This window comes from Lactuca saligna, chromosome 3 (genome assembly GCF_052625555.1).
Source record: "Lactuca saligna cultivar CGN05327 chromosome 3, ASM5262555v1, whole genome shotgun sequence".
NCBI classification, from domain to species: domain Eukaryota; kingdom Viridiplantae; phylum Streptophyta; class Magnoliopsida; order Asterales; family Asteraceae; genus Lactuca; species Lactuca saligna.
This window is the reverse complement of record NC_136419.1, coordinates 159,190,921-159,214,166: the sequence shown is the minus strand read 5'-3', so window position 1 is coordinate 159,214,166 and position 23,246 is coordinate 159,190,921. Positions and strand designations below refer to the sequence as shown.

At 33.8% G+C, this 23,246-nt stretch overlaps 1 protein-coding gene across 3 annotated transcripts; it reads left to right on the top strand.

The window, feature by feature from the left end:
* Window positions 1-856: 856 nt before the first annotated feature.
* On the top strand, window positions 857-5,746 carry LOC145037408 (protein NARROW LEAF 1-like). 3 transcript variants are annotated; one of them, XM_078986056.1, is made up of 8 exons: window positions 857-1,074; window positions 1,161-1,210; window positions 1,648-1,712; window positions 1,850-2,352; window positions 2,510-2,653; window positions 3,560-3,800; window positions 4,388-4,888; window positions 5,208-5,746. In XM_078986056.1, the coding sequence occupies exons 4-8, from the start codon at window positions 1,864-1,866 to the stop codon at window positions 5,516-5,518; spliced, it is 1,686 nt and encodes a 561-aa protein (XP_078842182.1). In that variant the 5' UTR covers window positions 857-1,074; window positions 1,161-1,210; window positions 1,648-1,712; window positions 1,850-1,863; the 3' UTR covers window positions 5,519-5,746. The 3 variants fall into 3 exon arrangements, with proteins under 3 accessions (XP_078842182.1, XP_078842181.1, XP_078842183.1); XM_078986055.1 differs by having other exon boundaries at window positions 857-1,210; XM_078986057.1 differs by lacking the exons at window positions 857-1,074; window positions 1,161-1,210 and having other exon boundaries at window positions 1,508-1,712.
* Window positions 5,747-23,246: the final 17,500 nt, after the last annotated feature.

Genomic DNA, 23,246 nt, shown 5'->3' with positions numbered 1-23,246 from the left:
TTTTTCGAATGTTACAAGTTTTGTAAGATCCCCCTCTGGCACGTATCATAATATTGTCCGCTTTAGGCTCCCGATACGAAAACATCCCAGGGGGACACCCATCCATGGATTGCTCTCGCCCGGACACGCTTAACTGCAAAATTCTTATGAGATCTGTTGCCCCCACGGCTTTAAAGCGCGTTGTGATGGAGAAGGTATCAACACCCCTTATAAGGATTGCTTAGTTCTCTTTCCTAGCCGATGTGAGATCATGTGCAACCCACCTTCACCCCCAATTATAGGGTTCGACGTCACCGTCGAACACATCGACCCGTACCCTAGCTCAAAAGAGGTGAAATTGGAAGGGGTGAATCGGGTCATGGGTTTGGAGGAGAAACGATAAATCAGGTCAAAAGAGGTGGGGGGTTTTCAAAGTCAAAGTCTATGTGGCAAAGTGGTAACCGATTGACCCCTTTAATTCTTACAAATGACCAAATTGACCCGATAAAAAATAATTTGTTCCTTTAAAAGACACGAAAAAAATTTAGGGACTGAAAGAGTAAATTCAAAAAACATAATATGATCGTTATGTTTTTTTCCTATTATTTTATGTAAACTGCTTAAAAATAGACTGATTTTGTCTTTTATTTTATAAATAAAATATAAAGATTATTAAAAGTTTCTTATAGAAGACAAATTAGTAACTTTATATACATATTTGACGGCTTTTAACGGCGTCAATGTGAAGCACTTAACTTAAAAAGTCATAATCAGAAGGATTATAAAAGCAAAAATATCATTCAGGACACTCACGATGATTTTCATATACGCACAACACAATTACTGTTGTTTATATTTGTGAGGGTGAAAACTGCAAAGTTTTCGATTTTATGTTCCGAGGGCACAAATTGTTACTGTTTATATTTCACAGGGTAAAAATGTAAATTGTAGAAACGACGGCCGATTTTAATAATTGGAGTATTTCCTCATATAGGCATTTCAGCTTTTCATTCTAAAAATGATTTCCCTCCCCCTTTTCTTCCCTCCACACGCCGGCCCGCCGCGAAACCTCTAAAATTCGGCTACCCAGCAGCGGTGCGCCATCTGCTTCCTGCTTCTGATTTGATACGCATTTTATAAATTCTTATACAGACAATTTTGTTGGCAAATCTGTTCTTCAGTGCCGAAGATATTTAAGTAGTACTTCGAAATTTCAGTTTACAGCTCCACTGTAAGTCTTCTTCTAATCTTATTTGATCGATTTTTGTTAATTCGTTAATTCGAAATGATGTTTTTGGTTTACTTGAGTACTATAATCTATTCTTTTACTTTGGATTTTGATGCATTGCGAACTTACTGTTTTACAATATTGTAAGCTTAATTTTTTACCATGGAAGTTCGTGACTAATATTCGTAACTTTTAGATGTTACCTAAATTATAAATTCCCAATTTTGTCGTTACGTTACTCAAATCATATTCATTTTGAAATACCCACGGACAAGAATTTGTAATTGTAATTTGGGGTTTTTTTGATTCGTGCCAATTTAATCTCTTTTCATGCGCAAGTGAAGCAATAATGGTTTATGATCAGATTGTTTGTCGCTTAGTCTACGCAGTCAGACCCTTTTGAAACTTTACCGATTCTAATATCACCTTCCTTTTTTTAGATCCTTCGATGTTCAAGATTGCTTTGATAATACTAAATGTAAAAGATCATCCTCATTCGGACCTGGTATGGTTCTTTTTCCGTTAAATTTGTTAGTTCTCGAGTATTACATAATAGGAAAATGTCGCAAAGAAAACAAGGAAAGTTTTTCATATCTTGTAACTTTCATACCACGTAATATACCTGTATTTGCTCTTCCGCAGGTGGGATTTTAACAATGGATCTAATATTTCATCACTCTGGGTCTACACCATCTGATGAATCCGCCTTGGATTTAGAACGAGTTTACTGTGAGCACCACCACATGAATCTCGCTTCACCAAGTCCACCTTTACAATCTTTCGCCACTACATCAGCTGGTCAACTCTCTGAAACCAATGCTGCATACTTCTCATGGCCTACTTCCAGCCGATTAAACGACGCCGCTGAAGACAGAGCTAATTACTTTGGAAATCTTTTAAAGGGAGTTTTGCCTGAAACTCTTGGTCGATTGCCAACTGGACAACGAGCTGCTACATTGCTTGAACTTATGACAATCAGGGCTTTTCATAGCAAAATCTTGCGCAGATGTAGCCTTGGAACTGCAATTGGGTTCCGTATTAGGCGTGGATTACTCACAGATATTCCTGCTATTCTTGTGTTTGTAGCTCGCAAGGTTCACAGACAGTGGCTCAGCCACATCCAGTGTCTACCCTCTGCTCTTGAGGTTAAGTTTCTACTATCTATAATCATATTGACAAAAAAGTGATGAGTTTATATCAACTTTTCCCACATGGATAGATATAAGTTTCTAGTATCTATAATCATATTTTGATTTGAATAGTTGGAAATGTTATAGATTTACTAATTAATAAGCTGAACAGGGACCTGGAGGTGTGTGGTGTGATGTTGATGTTGTTGAATTCTCTTATTATGGAGCACCAGCAGCAACTCCAAAAGAACAGTTGTATTCAGAGCTTGTGGATGGTTTGCGTGGAAGTGATCCCTGTATAGGCTCGGGTTCCCAGGTAGTTTCTTTGAATAAATTAGTGGAAATGAATAATGAATAATGAATAATGAATAATGAATAGTAAGTTGTCAGATTGCACTAAATTTGGTGTAGTCCTGTTCATTAAAACAGGACTTTCTTTACATGTTTTACTTTTAAGTTTTAACCCTTTTGCTTAATCAACTTTTATTGTCTACTCTACAGATATCATATTTTGATTAGTCAATATATAAAATAAGAAGTGAAAATAGATTAACTAACATAAAGACATAACATATGTCGTTGTCAAATCATTGAGACCTTTAAAGTGAGCCAAATATGGTATATGATATTTAGTTTAAGTCTTACATTCATTAATGATTGTTATAAACAAGCTTTCTTGTTATTAAATTTGTTTACGGAACTAAAAAAGTAAATATATAACACAGGATATGTTATCGTAAATTATAATAATCTAAAAAGTTGATTATAAATATTATATATACCAAACTTAAGCTACAACAAATTTTTAAAAAACATAAATCACAGCAAAATTAATTGCAACACCGATTAAGAATATATTGTCATAGTTGTTCTATGATTATATATATATATATATATATATATATATATATATATTGCAATAATGTTTACGATATATGTTAAATATTATTAATTTTATTGTAATCAAATTTTGCATAGTGATAACGCAAAGCATATGTTCTTATGGACTTTCAAAAGATTGTCTGAAAATGGAATATTTGTCTGAATCCTCATGTGCCTATGCACCCTAGCAGCATGACATTGCTGTATTGGAGAAAAAGAATCATATGCTCAAAATTCACAATGTTCTCCATCTAAATTTTATTTAACACTTTAATTTTTAATAAATAAAGGTTGTTCAACTCTGATAAATAAGAAGGTGTACTAATTGTTGGTTGTTTAGGTTGCAAGCCAAGAGATGTATGGAACCTTGGGTGCCATTGTTAAGAGTAGAACCGGAAATCGACAGGTGGGTTTCCTGACAAATCGACATGTGGCAGTTGACTTGGATTATCCAAATCAAAAAATGTTCCATCCTTTGCCACCTAGTCTTGGACCTGGTGTTTACCTTGGGGCTGTTGAGAGGGCTACTTCATTCATCACTGATGACCTTTGGTATGGAATATTTGCTGGGACAAACCCAGGTAATATTATTATTTATTTATTTTTTTTAATGCGTGAAATATAGCACCATACTTTCATTTCTTGATGTCACAAGATTCTACTTTTGAAAAAATTACCTAATTATAGATATCATTGTCATCCAGATACAATGCAATTAGATTTTGCTTTTTCAAAGTAGAATGTCCTAATATGAAAAAAATTGGAACTACGATGCTAATGGTAGATTTCTTTAAAGTAAAATACATTGTTGAGATTTTTTTTTTTGGTATAATAGAAAGACATGAAAGTAAGATGCTATAATGGGAGATTTTTCAAAGGAAAAAATGGAAGGACAATGGTGTAATCGTGTACATTTGAAAACACTAATTTGTAATAGAAAGAAATGAAAGTAGGATGCTATTATAAAGAAATAAATGAAAATACATTACTTTCATTATTCCTGTTACAACATTGCACTTTGAAAACTCAATCCAATTATAGAAATTATTCAAATACGAAGCGATTTTCAAAGTATATTGTCCTAATAAGAACAAGAAAATCGAAGTTATAATCTTTTAATAGAAAGAAATGAAAGTACGTTGCTATAATACATCCTCATTTATTGCAGAAACCTTTGTACGAGCTGACGGGGCTTTCATCGCGTTTGCCGAAGACTTAAACATATCAAACGTGACAACATCAGTGAAAGGAATCGGTGAAATCGGTGGTGTTAAAGTCATAGACTTGCAGTCTCCAATCAACAGTATAATTGGAAAACAAGTGGCTAAAGTTGGGAGAAGTTCAGGGTTAACAACAGGGACAATAATGGCGTATGCATTGGAATACAACGATGAAAAAGGAATTTGTTTTTTTACAGATTTCTTGGTTGTGGGTGAGAACCAACAAACGTTTGATCTTGAAGGTGATAGCGGAAGTCTCATTCTTTTAACAGGACAAGACGGGGAAAAACCGCGGCCTATTGGAATTATTTGGGGTGGGACCGCCAATCGTGGTCGTTTAAAATTAAAAGTAGGCCAGCCACCCGAGAATTGGACAAGTGGCGTTGATCTTGGCCGCCTTCTTGATCTTTTGGAACTTGATCTTATCACATCCAATCAAAGTCTTCAAGGTATGTAATGTATGCAAGCATGTTACAATTCTAGGGTTATTTTCAATGATGAGGGAGAGCATTTACGTTTTTTTTTGTTGGACAATACGTATATGACCGTCTGTCAGTCCTACATAATAAACATGCCTTTACGCAGCGTTTGTCATACAATACAGGACTGGACAAGCTTTCTGGTGTTACTTTGACATCGGTCCCTATCAGAGTCTAATGCATGTCAAACACAGTACAACCTGTTGTTCTGATATGAAGATAGGACAAGACTAATTGTAGATGGTTTAGAGAGGTAACTAAATCATTGTTATTTTACCTTGTAAAAAAGCTGCATTACAAGATGAAAGAAATGCATCGGCAGTAGGGATTGATTCGACTGTAGGAGAATCATCTGCTCCTGAACATGAACAGACATCACCAAAAGAGAAGTATGAGCCGCTTGGGATAGATATAATAAATCTCCAGGAACCTCCAAAAGGAGATGAAGGTGGCACAGTGGAACATCAGTTTATATCAAGTTTTTCAGAAACATCTCCATCTCCTCGCAAATATCACACTTTTTCTCCACATGAAGAAATTTCTGTCAGCCTACACTTGGGTGAACCCGAACCCAAGAGACAAAAGCAATCTGACAAATGAACAACTTTTCATTTTCAGCTTTGTATTGCAATTATTATTGGTTTCCGATTCATATTTTCATAATTTGGATGCTAAAAATGTTATTATAGAAATGCTTGGTGTCATCGTTTTTGTGTACTTCTGTTGTATGTAACCACTCTTGAAAGAGTACCAACTATTAGGCCGCTTTTGTTCAAAAAACAATATCTACTCGGAGTCATGACAATGAAAAATTGTTATTTTTTGTTATTCCTGTGGATTCATCCCTAGAAAAAGACGTGAACGATCTTTTCATCCTTATTATTGAAAGTATTCTAAACAAACCTTTGTTGGTGATTTTATTGTAAACAAAATGTTTTGGGTAAATGAATTTTACAGACACAAGAGCCTCTTGAAGCGACCATGAGGGAACATTAATTGCTAGTGCTGAATCATTAAGATCAGTAGATAGTGATGTGCTTCCGTAGCTATGTCTGAATATGTATAGCTATTAATGCAGCCGGTTATTTGGATGTAGGAATTTAGCAAAGACTTCAAGTTTGTATGTAAAATCGAGGTTGATTCACCCATTCGGATTATCCTTGAGCTAATTTTGTCATACCGAGACATATTGGGCTGGAATACAGTTCTAGGAAAGTGTAACAAAATCCTCTTGAAATTGAAGTTATTGATCATCACATATATTTTTACAGCCTTATTTATAACTTGTTTAGTCGTGTCCCATGTAATAATTAATAAACATGACCATATTGATAATCATATTATTGATAACCATGTTGATAACATTGACAATCTAATATTAATACTTGATATTAGTTTCCGACAGGTTGTTTTTTATAATTTCTATTGTTAATCGACACACTTTGGGAGGTGTTGACCACCAATACCAAAGGTGTAATGTTTGTGTTTTAACGAGATAAATATGGAAGACGTTTATTTCTCGAGAATTATTGATTTTAAGCTTTGATGGAATGTTGATATGAAATGAAACTCATGTAAATTACATATGATCGCAAGATGACAAAAGCAATATGAAATTTTTGTGAAAGGTCTACGTATATTGATGGATATTCATGGACACAATCCATCAAAAAATGGATATCATAATCGAATTATTTGATAGTAGATAAAAAATGGTTATTATTAATATTATTATTATTTTAATCTTACGTATTTCGAGTTTAAATTGAGTTTTTCTTTTTTACCAAGAAACCAAAAAAAATTTATTTTGCCCAATTATCTGATTTCCTGGTATTCTGATTTCCTGGTATGGTACTACAACTTCCTTTTGGTGCACCAAACGTCCGAAATTGGATCTTTCTATTATTTTTTGTCCCTATCAACATAAAAAGACTATTATACCCTTATATTTGATTTTTAATTTTGTTTTTATATTTAATCAAATGTTTTTCATTAATTAAAATTGAGAAAAGGCCTCTCTCTCTCTCTCTCTCTCTCTCTCTCTCTCTCTCTCTCTCTCTCTCTCTCTCTCTCTCTCTCTCTCTCTCTCTCAAGTTCTTGTGAAAGTCAACTTGCTAGATCAAGAAAACCTACTGAATTCTTTTCTTCCTGGTCCATTGTGGTTTACACAAAAAGGTGAAGCATTTGTCTTTGTCTCTTTCTTTTGAACACCACCATCTACTGCCATTAAAATCCGTCAAGCAAGCCTCAAAACACCACATCTACTGCCTTCCTCCGGTTTTAGGAGCTTGCCACCAAAAACCATCAAGAATCGTCGCTGCCTCCATCAATAACCACCACCGGTGACCTTAAATAAGGACGATGCAACAGAAGGTTGCCGGAGCAATCCCCTGCCACTGGAGCTCTTTCCTCCACCAACAAATATCGTCGTCACCACTACTTCTTCCCTCCGCCGTACCCAACTCCGTTCGCCTCCATCCTCATCAAGCTCGTCGGAACAGGAAGTGGAAGCAGCGAAGCTGCCATCCTGCCCACTGTCGCTGCTACTGTGGAGCTCCAACACCACCGCCGCCGCCTGCTGCTGTTGCCATCGACCGTCTCCGAACAACCACCATCCATGCCGTCATAGTAAGCTCCATCCGCACCCCTCAGTTTTCAAACCAATAACATTCCATGTTCGATAGGCCAATTGAAATCAAGAGACCATGGGTCTCGTCTGTAAAGCACGACTGGTAACGGAAAGAAGACGATTTGTTCTTCTTCTTCTTCGCCGTCTTAAGATCCCCTTCTTTAATTCCATCATCATCAACTTCATTTTGCACAAACACCACATCAGAAACCCTAATTTCATCATCATCGTCATTATGTTCTTCTTCTTCGTCGTCTTCTTTATCTTCCTTCGTATCCAACACCGACTCTGCAAAGCTCGAGAACCCTAAATTCCTCGATTCGATCCTCGCAACACCACCTCGTATTTTCTTTGTATCATCGACGACGAACAGATCCGACAGAGTTGCTCCGTAGCAACCCTAATTTAATCAGCAGCATCAGGCTTTTTATTTTTAAAAACAAAATTTAACCAACGACTCAAACTTAAATCCAAAAACAAAATCCCGGATGCAAAGGTTAGGAAAGTATATTTCATCCAAAACATGAGGGAATTAAATTTCTTTTCAAGTATAAATGTTGATGAGTACCATTTTATCCTTTTTATTTTTAACACTACATAAGAAACCCCTTCGCCACCACACATCAACGCCACCACCACCCATCACCTTCGCCGCCACGACCTACCAACTACCTCCCACCACTATCACTACCTCCACCAACAAACCACCACCTACAATGACCTCCATTGCCACTGCCATTACCACCGCCCATCGACATTACTAGCACCATCATCCATCATCGCTACCCACCACCATCGCCTCAAACGCCACCACCAATACCCACCATCACTACAACCCACCACCTTAACCAATATTGCCTCCACCCACCATTACCGCCCCAATCACCCATCATCATCATCATCTTGGCCACCACCACCATCACCATCACCACCACCACCCACCACCCACCACCAACCTAGCCACCAACCATCACCTCCAATACCACCAACGCCACCATCACCATCGCCGCCACCACCGATGCCGTTACCACCACTCTGCCACCACCGTTACCGCCATCACCACCCAATACTATGACCACTACCATTTACTATATTTATAATTTGTATGATATAAGTAATAAACAATGTAAATTTAAGTAAAATACAAGAAGGAATTTGATGTAGTTGTTGCTTTAAGGCTCCAAACATATTTTTTCGCTTGTTTTTTTTATAGGAATTCTCATGTTTGCAAACATGTACCAAGGTGGATTTTGATGAATAATTTTTGGAAGTTATGTCTAGTGGTCATACTGTCTATGAAGGGAGTTAAGTGTTTGGTGCTTTTGTAGTTTACCATAATAAAAAGTGAATTGCTATTAAAGTTTGATCCTCATATGTCACTCTCTGTTTTGTCGAAGGGATATCTTTGAGGTCGATTTTTTCAACTGTCCCTGGTTCCTTTATTGTCTAATACCCACAGTACCTCTCGGTGTGTATAGTATTTGTTTAACTTTGTATGTGTGTTTGTTTGTATATTTAACAACCAAATTCTAAAAATAAAGAACATAAAAATCAAGTTTTTGGCTTTGATTTGGAGGGAAACAAAGTTTCGCCTACAACAAGTATCATTAGAGACTTTTTAATATCCTTACTTGCTTGCATCCTCACTTAGTGGGTGTTCGACAAAGTATTTAGACTAAATTAGGTCATTGAATAGTTAGAGTCGGCTAACTGTAATTGTGTACTCTATTTATATCTCTTGTAGCCTATACCATAAAGATATACAATACACATTTTACCAAGTTAGACTTGGTATCGGAGCCAGCCGACCTTCTGTGAGAGTAGACAAACCATAGTGTCACATCTTCTTATTTTATCATGTTTGATTCATTATCTTACCATGTCAATTTAATCCTTCAAAATAGCAGGAAAAACTCTTGCATAACTCACATATATTTGCCTTCACCCTATCTCCACCAAATTACAGTTTCTAGAAAATAATGGCCCAACCGTTTCTTATCACAAACAAAATTTTCCAATACATTGATGGCACTCTTCCATGTCCATCCCAAACCCTAATATTCGTGTCCACCAATGCATAACCTAAAGCCCAACCGAATCCAAACTGTGATATCTGGATCTTGAACGATGAACACGTTCGAATGTTGATTATCTTAACGATCTCTGAATCCTCTTTTCCACATGCTTTAGGCAATACTTCTAGAGATCTATGGCTCTCCCTCGTACACATGTATGCTCCTCAATAGACCTCCTAGGAATACACCCTCAAGGCGCAACTACTCAAGATAGCGACGCAACCCAAATAATCTATTTCAGCTTATCTTTCCAGAGAAAAATAATACGATGAAGCTCTCACGAACATCATAGAACCAGTAAACTAAAAAGACCCTACTATGTTTGTTGTTTCCAGCCTTTGTGATGAATAAGATGGTCTGAAGTCTAACCTTCTCGCCTAAGAACATCCATTGCCTTCGTCAAGCTTCAGGGCCTCTAATCCGATCATAACTATATGATCTGGAATTTTCCACTTGTTGTCGCTCTAATTTAAGCCTTTATTGCTGCAACTAATCGACTCTCTTCCACAACATCCGAAACTGAAGCCTATACAATCCAAGCCATACAAAAATTGGTATCTCAACTTGGCTTACAACTACAACCTGTTAATCAACCCACTCAAGCCTTTTACTCCTCTCATTCCCAAAATTCCTGTGGACGTAGTCACAGTCGTGGATGAGGCTGAAACAATCAACAAATTGGAGAAATAGAAACCAACAGTTCAACTAGGCAACAAATCAGAACACTATTTATGGAACTTGCAACGGATGTGACATTGGTCATGTACATTCTCAATGCCCTAACTGTGATCATGCTTCCATCAAAAGACCACCTCAGCAACCATATGCCAATTTCACAGACATTAGATCCTAAAAATGTATTCATGGGTTCCTGACATTTGGTCAAACAACCATTTCACACAAGACACGTCGACCTTCGAACACCATGAACCTTACTATAGTGATGATTTCCTCCACATTGGCAATTGTAAGATCTTACCTACCCTTTATGTCGATTCTACTTGTTTTTATTTGCCCTCTAAAACCTTTTATCTCACAAATATTCTTCACATTCCCAAAAAAAATTATTCGTTCGGTTAAACATTTTTGTCAAGATAATCATGATTTCTTTGAAATCAGTCTTCCTTTTTTGCTGTTAAGGACAATTCTAAATGCACAAACCTCCTCAGCAGTCCATGTAACAACAGGCTCTACTCCATGTTTTTCCTTCAACTTTGCAGTCTTCTGAAAGTTGCTTTTACAACTATTCATGTTTCTCCAGACATTTGTCACCAAAGACTTGCACATCTACACTCCCAACTTTTAAATAATATGCTTTCTATATTTAGTCTTCCAATTTGGAATAAACATTCATTTTCTTTTTGTAATTCCTATAATATTGGCAAGTCATCCAAACTACACTTGTCTTCTTCACATTTTAAGAGTAATCGTTTTTTGGATTTAATTGTTTGTCATGTTAGTTGAATCTATATTTCCAATAATCATTATTGAGGGATATTGCTAATAATATATGATCCTATAGGGTCACACCTTTATCAAGTTGGCATATTTCGTATATTTATTATTAATATGATTATTAATAAATAATATCAATACTTGTATTTAAGTTAGGGAATAATTATTGTTTTGTGAAAATAATAATTAAAAGAGAGTATAACTATTTATTATATCATAGAGTATGATTTAATAAGTCATGTACAAAATTTTGGACGTTTTGGTTAGCCATGATTAAGTTAATGAGTTTATATACCATGGTTAGTAAACTAGCAAACACATTTTGTCTTATTCTACCATGCTTGGCTGAATTTTATATATAAAGAAGAGAAGTTTCTTGTCAACCTTCTTCTTATGCCCCCATGCTCCTAAAGGCTTCTAATACTTTAGAGTATTTTAATGTAAAACACTTACCTTGCATGGATATATAAGAGAGACACTTTGCCTGAAACGAGCTAATTTTTTGGTCCTTACTCATCTCACAAAAGCCATAGCTTTTGGCTTCTATAATCCTCTCATCTTTTGAAGTTAAGTGTGAAGAATAAAAGCTTTAATTTTTGTCTTCTTTTGGCGCTTAACTTTTTAAGCACTTAAAAGTAATACAAGTGCCTTTAATATTGATGGTTGATACTTGTATAGAAAATCATACACTTTGATTTTTCTATCTTCATCATCACTCTAAAACCAAGTGGATTCAAAGGCTCCAAATGTTTTCATTCTAAAACACTCTGTGTTTGTTTTTAATATCATTCTCACCTCTATAAATGGATCCTAGATGGTTTGGTTTTGTTATAAACTTGAAAATAAACTTGTTATTTTTAAGACTTCTTTTGCTGGTTTCTATGAAAAACTAACTTATATTTTATCAAAACCCATTGCTGATATCAGAGACATCTTTTATATGTTAGGATGATTTTTTTTTTATGTTTGATAATCTTTGGTTTTTGGAATACAAGAATGGATTTCTTTTGGTTAATAAATATCCATATTTGTCTTCTTTGACAACTACTTGGTTAAAACTATTTATTTTTATATATAAAAATTTTTCCTTGCATTTTGGTTATATAAAAGTTGCCCTAGGAAAAACAAAGAGTTGCTTGTTATTATATTTGATATGTTGCTGTGTATAAACAAGCCATTTGGATATTTGTGTTGTGTTTGGTTGATATTTATTTATTCGTAAGATGTAATATATAAATAGTTTTTTTTTTCTCATTTGTTGATTTGTTGTAATAAAATTGTTAGACTAGTAGTATTTATTTTAAATGTAACAAGATCAAGAGATGCCCTTTTTGAAGATGACTTAACCACTTGAGACCATAATCCCAACCATGAGCTCCAACTCTTGGTTTTGGGCTTAGTTATAGTCTTAATGGTTTAAGTGTTACAACCTATAACATGAACACTTGAAGTTCTTTTTGCAAGCAAGAGTTGACTTGGCAAGTAGGAGTTTGAATACCTTTTTAAGTGTCTCTTAATTTCTTTAGGAAAGACTTAGTAATTCTTGTGATGACTCACAAAATTATTACTAGAAATAGCTTGGTTTATACACATTTTATTGCATGCATGATTATTTTATGTTGTTGTAAGTTGACTTTTTATGTATTAAAATAGTTTTTACATGTTAAATTATATTTGAACATAAAATAATATCACTTGGAGTTTGAGTGAAAAATATTTAAAAGGTAACATAAGATATTTATAAATGATTTTACCGGTTACCGGTTAAAAATCGATTTTTTGTTGAAAGTAATTTTATTGTCAAAATTATACATAGCCAAATTTAAAATATTTAAAATGGTTTAAAAGATGTTTAAACATTATATAAACTCAATGTCTTTATAATAAATAAGGAATTTTTATTAGAAAGACTAAAATCGGTTTATAGAGTTATAACGACAAATAATAAAACTAGTGATTATTTTTACGTCAAAACTTAATGATATTAATGTTTTGAACACAAAGCGACATGTTGATATTATGTTTTATGTCATGAGATTTAAAACACAAGTATCATCACCCACCTTTTGGTTTATCTAAACATGACTTTTATCATAAGATGAGTTATAAAATAAAATGATGGATAAAATTAAGTTTATAAAATAAAATGAGTTTATTCTAGAAATTCATGAAGTCATAAGTTTTGATTATTAAAACGTGATTTAGAATTATGATTTTTAGAACTCACCCAAAACTCCAAGTCTTAAGTATAAAATGAAATTTTATTAAGACTATTACCGGTTCTTAACCACTCTATGACTAAACTTTAGAATTTAGAATTTTAATATATAATTGATCGTTCTAATGGTAAATAAAATGAAATTTTATTTGGTACCTAAAGAACCTCATAACAAGTGATATGACTTTTACAAAAGGGTACATGAATTGTTGGATGGATGCCATATTCATGAGACCATGTTTTTATAACCATACTTGTAAAACATATATATATATATATATATATATATATATATATATATATATATATATATATATATATATATATAACATTTTCTTAAAAATGCAAGTCATTGCCTTCCTTTTGTAGAACACTCGGTATCATCTGTATGGTCTTAGTGGGTGATGGGTATCACACCCCAAAACCGGAACGACGGAAACGTTCGGGGGTGGAGGACGTCATGTTTAGTATCACAAGACATGCATCATACTAATCAAAGTAGTGAACAACCATTTCATTAGAAAGAAAGTGTTTACAATGTGTGTGTTTACAAAACATGGAATACATAAGCAAATAACAAAAAAAAAAAAAGACTTGAAGCTATTATGCTCCATCTTCTGAATTCCCAACACGAGTACCTATCTACTAGTCTCCTGATAATACAAGTTATTTTGAAAGAGTTGATCAACAATTAAGATGGTGAGTTCATAAGATGTTAGTGATGTAAGTATGTTGTAAAAAGTGGTAGTAAGTTCGTAAGTTCTGTTTAGAAAATTTTGTCCGTTCCTCCAGAAAATCCTATATTTCCTACTTTGATGAAAGATAAGTAAAAATGACTCTACAATCCTTTCTATGAGTACTAAATGGATACAAGTTATATAAAACTCAGAGTAAACAAACAATTGATTGTGTGTATCTGCCCTAAGCCCACAACCAAACAAGGAACAGGAAGTAAGACAGAAAGCACACATCCGATTGTTTGTTAGATCATTATTGTATATAACCCTGGCGTATTCACTTGTTACTCATGGAGTTAACTGTGATAGTTCCTTTATATTTGCAGAAAAGATTCATTAAGAAAACCCTTATTTCTTATAATAAAATAGTACCCACAGTGGTTCCTTCTATAATCACTTAGTTTATACTAGCTATATATAATCTAATATCGAGTAGATAGTTAACTGTGTGAATCTGCCCTAAGCCCACAACCAAACAAAGAACAGGAAATGAGGCGGAAGGCACACACCCAACTACCTATCGGGTATTAGTTATATATAACCATGATGTATAAACTAAGGTATTATAGAGTTAACCACCTAAGGTCCTTTAAGTTTATACTGGTTTAATAAAATGGATTAAACCCTTTACTGTTATGTTTCTAGTTTTGTATACCAAAAGTTCTGACTTGAAAAGTATATTTTGTACTAGAAAACTGTGCATTGAATTAGTGTCCTATGACTTGACCCATACCTGGTACCCCTTATGATGACTTAATGTATACAAAACATATATATCACTAAGATCGAATGGATAATAGGCTGGGTGAATCCGCTCTAAGCCCACAACCAAACAAGGAATAAGAAATGAAGAGGAAAGAACACATCCTATTACCTATCGGATCCTATTAGTATATATCCCTTGATGTATACATTAAGGAATCATAATGTTAGCATTATGGTCCCTTTCTACTGAATGTACTAGATCCGACTGTTCTGCTTGTCATTTGTAAAATGGAAGTTTTCCCTGGTTTATAACTATCTTTACTCGAAAGTAGTTTGCATTAACTTTCAAGTGGAACTGTCACAATATGAAAGAAATGGGAAAATGTAAGTACACAGTTGTCTTTTATGACAACCTGATGTACTGATTACCTTAAAACATGTATGTTTTATTTAGGTCATAATGTGAAGGCTAGTACCCATACTATACGCTCTCCTGTCAAGAGATTCTTGGAACCAAACGCGACTTCAGCAAACCAGTTGCTAGGCCGTGTAATCCACATTAAAGTTACGTGATCATGTATACCGAATTTAACTATCACCTTTTGTTTAGAACAATGAGTTAGTGATTCATTGGTATAATTAGATTCTGTAGCAGTTCCATGCTATAGCAACTTAATATGTTCGTTCTGTTATAGTATCTTAGTATGTTCTCTTTGTTTCTCATCATACTATGCTCTTCCTGTTATCGTGTATTGTATCTAGTATGAACTGAACCTCTAAACTATACCCCTTATAGTTTACTAGTGTTTTACTTGAACTGTTATTGAAAAGACTCTTTTTACTACTAAGTTATGCTTGTACTTTAAAAATGGATTTTTGTTAAACTAAAAAGCAACATCACTTTAAAAGAGTTTTTGAAATGTTTTGATCACTTATACAAGACATAAGAAATCATTTGAAAGATGTTTATAACAAACATTTACACAATTATCATCGTGTTCAACTTGTATCCCCCATCCCCTTAAAAGCATTTAAAACAGTTAAATGATTCATTACGGGGTATGAACTCACCTGATTTGGGTGATTCAAACGAATACGCGTGTCCAGATGAGAAGCTCCACAAATGAAGTCCCGAGACTTAACGAGTCGTAAATGACATATAATGGAATATATTGGCATAAATATAGTGTTTAGGAGCAATCTTATGCAAGGAAACACCTTTAGGGAATAGGAAACACTTGTAATGAAGTGTTGAATCACATGTAATTGATCAAAGGGGAGCTCACAGGAACCATATGGAGTTTACAGCCATAAACTCATGGTGAAAAGTGTACAAAAACATTTTCCAAGGGTAGAAATGCTTGTGGGACAATTGCACTTCAGGTGTGGAAGCTAGGAATGCATATTGAAGGCCCTTTAACGGTGTTTTGAGGAGTATACGACCGTACACACCTCATGTCATGAATTCTAGGCATTTTTAAGGTGTTAATATAGTTTTCTAACCTGTACCAAGTGTAGGGAAAGAATACTTACGATATGAAGGCTCAAAAGGGCTCAAAATCACCAAGAACAAGTGTGTGTTCTTGGTGTTCTTGGTGAGATTTGAAGATCTAGTCAAAAGAGGATTTCCATGGATGAAATCAAAGAGTGTAACTAGGAGATGAAGTGTAATAACAAATCAAGGAAAGAACACTTACAACTTTTGAAGATCTAGGATGAAAATCAAGGTGATAGTTAAGAGAAAACTCGATGTTCTTGATGTGAAAGTTCAAGAACAAAGGAAAAATGAAGGATATCATAATTAAGGAGGGGTGTGTACGGCCCAACATGGGTGTATGACTGTACACACATGTGTACGACCGTAAACTCATGTGTACGACTGCACACTCCCTTAATTGGAGTGTAGGGCTTGATTTTTGGTTTAGAAGTGTACGCGACCCAATCTTATACTCGAGGCTTGAATGTACTGAGCTTAGAGCATTTGAACAGACTCTAAACAAGGCTAAATGATAGTAGAAACGAGTGTAACACTCAGTCGAGTTGGCTGGATGGGCTTTACAAGGCAAGAAATTATGGGTTGTCACAATGGGTCACCTAAACACTAGGATTGTCTTATGATGTTCGAGGTAGTTTTGTAGTTTCTAGTGACTAACGGGTCACCTTGTCACTAGTTAGTTACAATACTACAAGTTGTTTCAAATATGATGACTTGATCAGAATTTTGTGTGATAAATGTCACCTAAGCATGAGAGGTCTGAGGAATAGATGAGATTAACCATGCCAAGTTAAGAAAAAGTTTTTTAGGATCCCATTATCTAGGAGTTAACATATGGAGATCTTTCATCCATACCGAATCCAAGATTGGATTCCCAGACCAATCGAAAATTCCTTTATTTATCCTTCTTTTCTATTCTTTCTTTTCTATAACCTATGTAATTGGTAATCGCCACCTACCGAGTTTGATTAAGTAAATGAGATAAAGGTTCATCTACCATTTACTTGTTTCGTTACTTGGATCCTAGACTTTGGCAAATTAATGTTTTAGAAACAATAAAATGTATTAAATTTTAAAGACTTAACATTAAAAATACTAAATGAAACTTTGTTAAATTATACAAATAATTGTTAATGCTCTTACACCCTGTAAAAGCTCTCTTTTGTTGAGTTTCAAGGGATGGTAATATTTTATAGTTATAATTTCTATAACTGTATAATATCTTGAGGTTCTTCCTTAAGGATAAATAAAAATTATAGATACTAAAAGATCCCATACCTGAACAACCTCTACAAACTAGTCAGTCTGATCATGATGCTTTGATGAAAGTATTATTGTAATGATGTTGATGTGTCTCACATCATACTGGAGTAATTAACCTTGACTTGCATAAAGTCTTGGATAATTATGAATCATATCATATGTCTCATCAAGTAAAGCATATGTTCAATCAAAATTGAAAAACATGCTTTAAAACCGTTCAACCATTGAATAAAGGAAGTCTAAGAGATTCTGTACTCAAACAAACCTATATTTCAGTTCAAGGAAATATAACATAAGCCCAGAAATCAAGAAACAACATAAATAATTAGTGTTGTTTCTATTATGGAAGAAACTGGACACTAAAAGAGGAACTGCTCCTCTAATCTCATCCAACTGAGGAAGTCTAACTTGTCCCAGACTTTAAATATCTATATGATAGAACTATTTATTTTTCTATCATTCACTTGAGTATGTTCTACTTCAAGTGACACTAATAATTGATATTATGTGCTGATGATGGGAAAAAATAATCAAATGATTACAAATGAATGATATTTCGTGCTGAAGATATAACAAGTGATGTTATAGATTGTATTTGAACAATATATGTTTTGTACCTATTCTTATAGGAACATGTAATAGTTTCAATTTATGAATAAATCTAGATTTACTTATCGTTTAATGGATGTTTGCATTCATGATCTGAAATGATGCATTATGTATTAAAGGATATATTCTCATTATGTCATTTATGAAATAAATCTATAAAATTTCAATAAATAGATAGTTATAATGATAAAACGTAAATAATCAAATGATATTTGATTAAAACTTATCTATGTCATAATCATTATTACTATATAAACATGAAACACATATACCAACTTCAAAATAATGGAATTTTTGAAGGAAAATGAGTTTGATTCATTTGATATATGTGAATCCTATTTATATGGGAAGATGATTCGCAAGTGTCTTTATCTATTACTAGTTAAAGTACAAAAGGTTTGAAAAAGAATTCTACATAAGTGATGTATGTAATATTTTCAATCCATGAATAATTTTGGTGATTTACTCAAATCGTTTCATAGTGAAGACTGAAATACAAATTAATGAGACCATCATTAACCTTTAGTTGTGATAAAGAAAATGAGTTTTGTAAACCAAGTATTAATGGAACCTTTTAAAGTTGTGGAATCAATTGACAACTTATTCTATCAAAAACGATCACTCGTCATTCATACGGTTCTTGTGACACACGATCACCTGGTCACTTGGACCTGTCTTATGATGTTTGAGACAACCTTCATATTCTCTAGTGGGATACGGTCACCAGGCCACTGGTTGAATGTCGATAGTACATGTTTTTGAATAGGATAAACATAGACCTTACAGTCTACTATATAATGTTTTTAAAGAAATTATTCACTTTATAAAAATTTGGAATTATGCTTAGTGCAATATATATATATATATATATATATATATATATATATATATATATATATATATATATATATATATATTCAACCAAACAAGTAGATTAAATACTTTCATTAGACTAAGGATGTAATGGTTTATCCTTATCTAAAATGTATGGAGTTATGAAGCTTGTGTTAGACAATAAGCTTAACTCACTCTAGCATCTATTAACTATATTTGTGTGGATTATCCTAAATGATTGTTTAGGATGAGGTTTCTACTAATCCTACTGATTGTCATTCCAGAAGAGAAGTACTTAGAAAATTAATTTTTTAAGTGGGAGCAATATGGAACTTTAAGAGATAAAGATCCATAAGCTAAATACATCATAGTTTGGTACTAGCAATATTTTCAACCGTTGTTGAATCTACACAATAGTTGATCAGAAACTAGTGAACACATAGAGATACATTCATGTATGATTATCGAGTATCGGCTTGATTAATATTCTGCGATATATTGCGAATATAAAGAGTAAGTGAGTTTTCAAAGGAGAAAACATAGATGAATGAAAATCTTTCCAGATTTATTCTAGCATCTAAAAGTAAGAATCTTCTTTTTATAAGATAATTACATAGTGTGATTTAATTATAAATCAAGATGAATCTTGTGTTTTCTACAAAGCCAGTGGAAGAGAGGTAACATTTCTAGTCTTATATGCGATCGACATAATAATTCTTAGAATAAATATGTATATAGATAAATCATGAAAACTTAAAGGATTAAGTAAAATTTCATTAATTATCAAGGATGTTAAAGATCTTAAGTTAAAGGACTCTTAAATAATTGTCTTTTCAAATACTACATGACATGATTTTGAGCACTCCTCAAAATCCTAGATAATATGAACTAGATATATGATTGTATTCCATATGATGATGCAATTGGATTAATGATATATGCCATGATTATGCATGAAGGCCAGATATGTTGTATGCTTAGAGCATGTCAAATGATACCGATATAATCTGAGAACAAGTCACGGTGTAACTTATAGGAACATTCTAAAGTACCTAGGAGAACTAAAAAAATATTCTTAATCTGCATAACATTTGAAAGGAATCTATGTTTAAGTAGTTGCACATATGCGAAACTTTCAATAGGATTGAATGAATCTCAATCCTAATCAGGGATGTTCTCATTATGAATGAAGAGAAAGTTACATGGATAATGGTTCCATGTAGATTTTAATTACAGATACACATCAGAGTTAGAGTATATTGTGGTTTGTAGAACCGCATACAAAGATGCTTAATGAATAATTCATTATGACTATGAGTAATCCCATTACGCAAGTATTCGTATCTAAGTGATATTCAAGCATCTAATACATTCAATAGTTTTCTCTCTCTCTCTCTCTCTCTATATATATATATATATATATATATATATATGTATACATATATATATAGGGAAGAGTTATATGGAAAATGAATGATTAGGGAAACACATATTTGAACCAATGAAAAACTGACAACACATCACTTCCACAATAACTTCCACAATACATTACTTGTGAAGAAAGAAATGGACACGTGTCATTTGATTATTGGTTCCGGTAGATGTTGCCATAGTTATTTGTTTTCCATAGAACTCATTCCTATGTATATATATATACACACACACACACACACTATGACAACCCGAAATTTCTATTCTGAACAAACCATATCAAGCCAATAGATGTAGAACAGTTACAGTGAAAACTCAGATTTCGAGTATAAGTTTGGCAATTTTCAGGATATTACACTTAAGGAGATATTAGGAGAGTGGATGCACTAGGGTTTTGTGCAACACTGCTATTCCAATACTCTAGGACATTAGAGTTCGTTCCAGGAATAAAAATATTTTCTGTCAAAAATATCTCCGGACTATAAATTGAATTATGAACCAAATTGATTCATTTGTTGAATTCCATTTAGAGAAAAGTCAAAATTTTCTCTCACGGATCTTCGGGTTTTTATCCCAAATTGTGAGTACTTCGATCTAGTTATGTTATATAGCTTAGATTGTGTTTAGAAACATCAATTTCATAACAAAACAACTAGACTCGGGAGTTTACCACCCAAGAACATTCTTGGGGAGTAAACTCCAATATGTGGCTTAAATGCTACTTAGTCATTTCCCCGTGATTTGTAACTACCTTAGACTTGTATGCTAGTGTGTATATGACTAGAAAACATCAAAATCGGATTAAGACCCCAAGATTTGGGAGTTTACCGCCCAAGAACACTTGGGGAGTAAACTCCATTTTAAGATCCTAAAGGGTTGCAATGACCCTCAAAGCTTTAGAACTCGAACTAGAAGCCTTCATTTCATATTTAGGACACCAAAATTAGAAACAATGATGAAAGTGAGTTCACAGCCAAGGAGCTTCTTGGACCGTGAACTCCATGTTTAGGTGCCAAAATGCTTTGAAACAATTCCTAAGGCTTAGGATTAAATAAGGACAAGTACCCTAACGTGTTTATAGCCTAGAAAACATAAGGAATCACATGTGTTAAGGAGTTTATGGCCAAGACAAGTTCTTGGGCCGTAAACACCTATAAAGGGGTCAAATGACACCCTAACTCCTTCCTTATGCCTAGAACCCAACATAGATCATTACCTAGAAATGTTTGAGACTTGAAAACACCATAACCACCCTCCCAAGGGAGTTTACAGCTGTAAACTCCAAGGGATTATGGTCCCAAGGCCGTGAACTCCTTAAAGGAGTAATATGACACCCAAACACTTGTTTAAACCTTGGAACAATTTACCACTTGAGTTGTAACAACTTTAAGCCTCAATTAATGACCCAATGTAGAGTTTACGGCCAGGAGTTTAATCCCCTGGGCCGTAAACTCCAAAGAATATGGTCATTAGACCTTAAACTCCCATTTGAGGTATTACACTCCTTTGTTGCAACCCATTAGCCTCCTAGCACTTGACCAAAAGTGTTTTCCTCGCGTTTAAATGTTTATACTTGTATAATTAGTATTTTAATCACTAATTATTTATATACATATGCCTTCATATGTAATTAGGATCCTTGCGTGTGTCTAAAGACTTCACTTGACACCAAGCACTTGTCCGATCCTTCCTTACGATAACAGTCCGTTCAATTCCAGTCACTTACTACAGGTGAGTTCATACCCCTTAATCAATGTTTTAAACTACTTTTAAATGTTTTATGGGGGGGGGGGGGTACAAGTAGAATCATACTAGTTATTATATCAATCACATGTGATTAATAAGTAGAAGTATTCTAGTTATTATATCATTCACATGTGATTAATATGTAACATTCAAATGATTTACTACACATTAGCCGTTTTATCAAACAGTTTTCTTCAAATGACTTTTATAAACATTTTATATGTTTTAAACTCTTTATTACACTGTACATTTTACTCTTTATATTACATTTCAAACTTATTCATAATTGTGTTTCAAACAAATGTTTCTTTATACTAAACTGTTTTATCAAACCCATGCCTTCAAATTGTTTTATAGATTGACATCAAGTCGATCTTTTATTAAGATAAAAATCATGCTTCAAATGTTTTACAAAACTTACTTTATGCTTTTATATTATAAATTGCATGCCTATATATGTATATTTATATGAGTAATGTTTAAAAGACTTAGGAACGCTATCCATCCTCTTTCCTTTTCGCGCTTGAGATGTGGTCTGGTGGGATATCGGGTACCCGTCCGAAGGTCGTTTAAATATTAGTTATATATCATGTGTACATATGTAGTCATAAAGGTTCTTCCAGCTTAATCAATACCCTTGGGTAGCAAGGGTATACATCCATGTCCATACATACCAGTTAGATTACTAGTAAACTACCATAGGGGTAGTTTAGGAAGATACTAGAACTATTACTAGAACACAATATCATACTATGAGTCAGTTCATTCATGAGTCAATACTTACTACTATGAGAACATATACAACAATACTAGAGAGGAACATATACAACTATACTAGAGAGGAACATATACAACTATACTAGAGAAGAACATATACAACTATGCTAGAGAAGAGCATATACAACAATACTAGAACGAGTACATTACTATACATGCTAGATAGAGAGAGATCACAATTTACAGCTAGCACACGTGGAACATTACAGTACATTACTATACTATTACATAGATATTTTTACATGATCACGTACATGATCACACTTACATGAGAACAACTACATGATCACACTTACATATACATAGGACAGACGTCACTAGGTGCTATAGCATGGAACCAGTTCAGGATCTAAC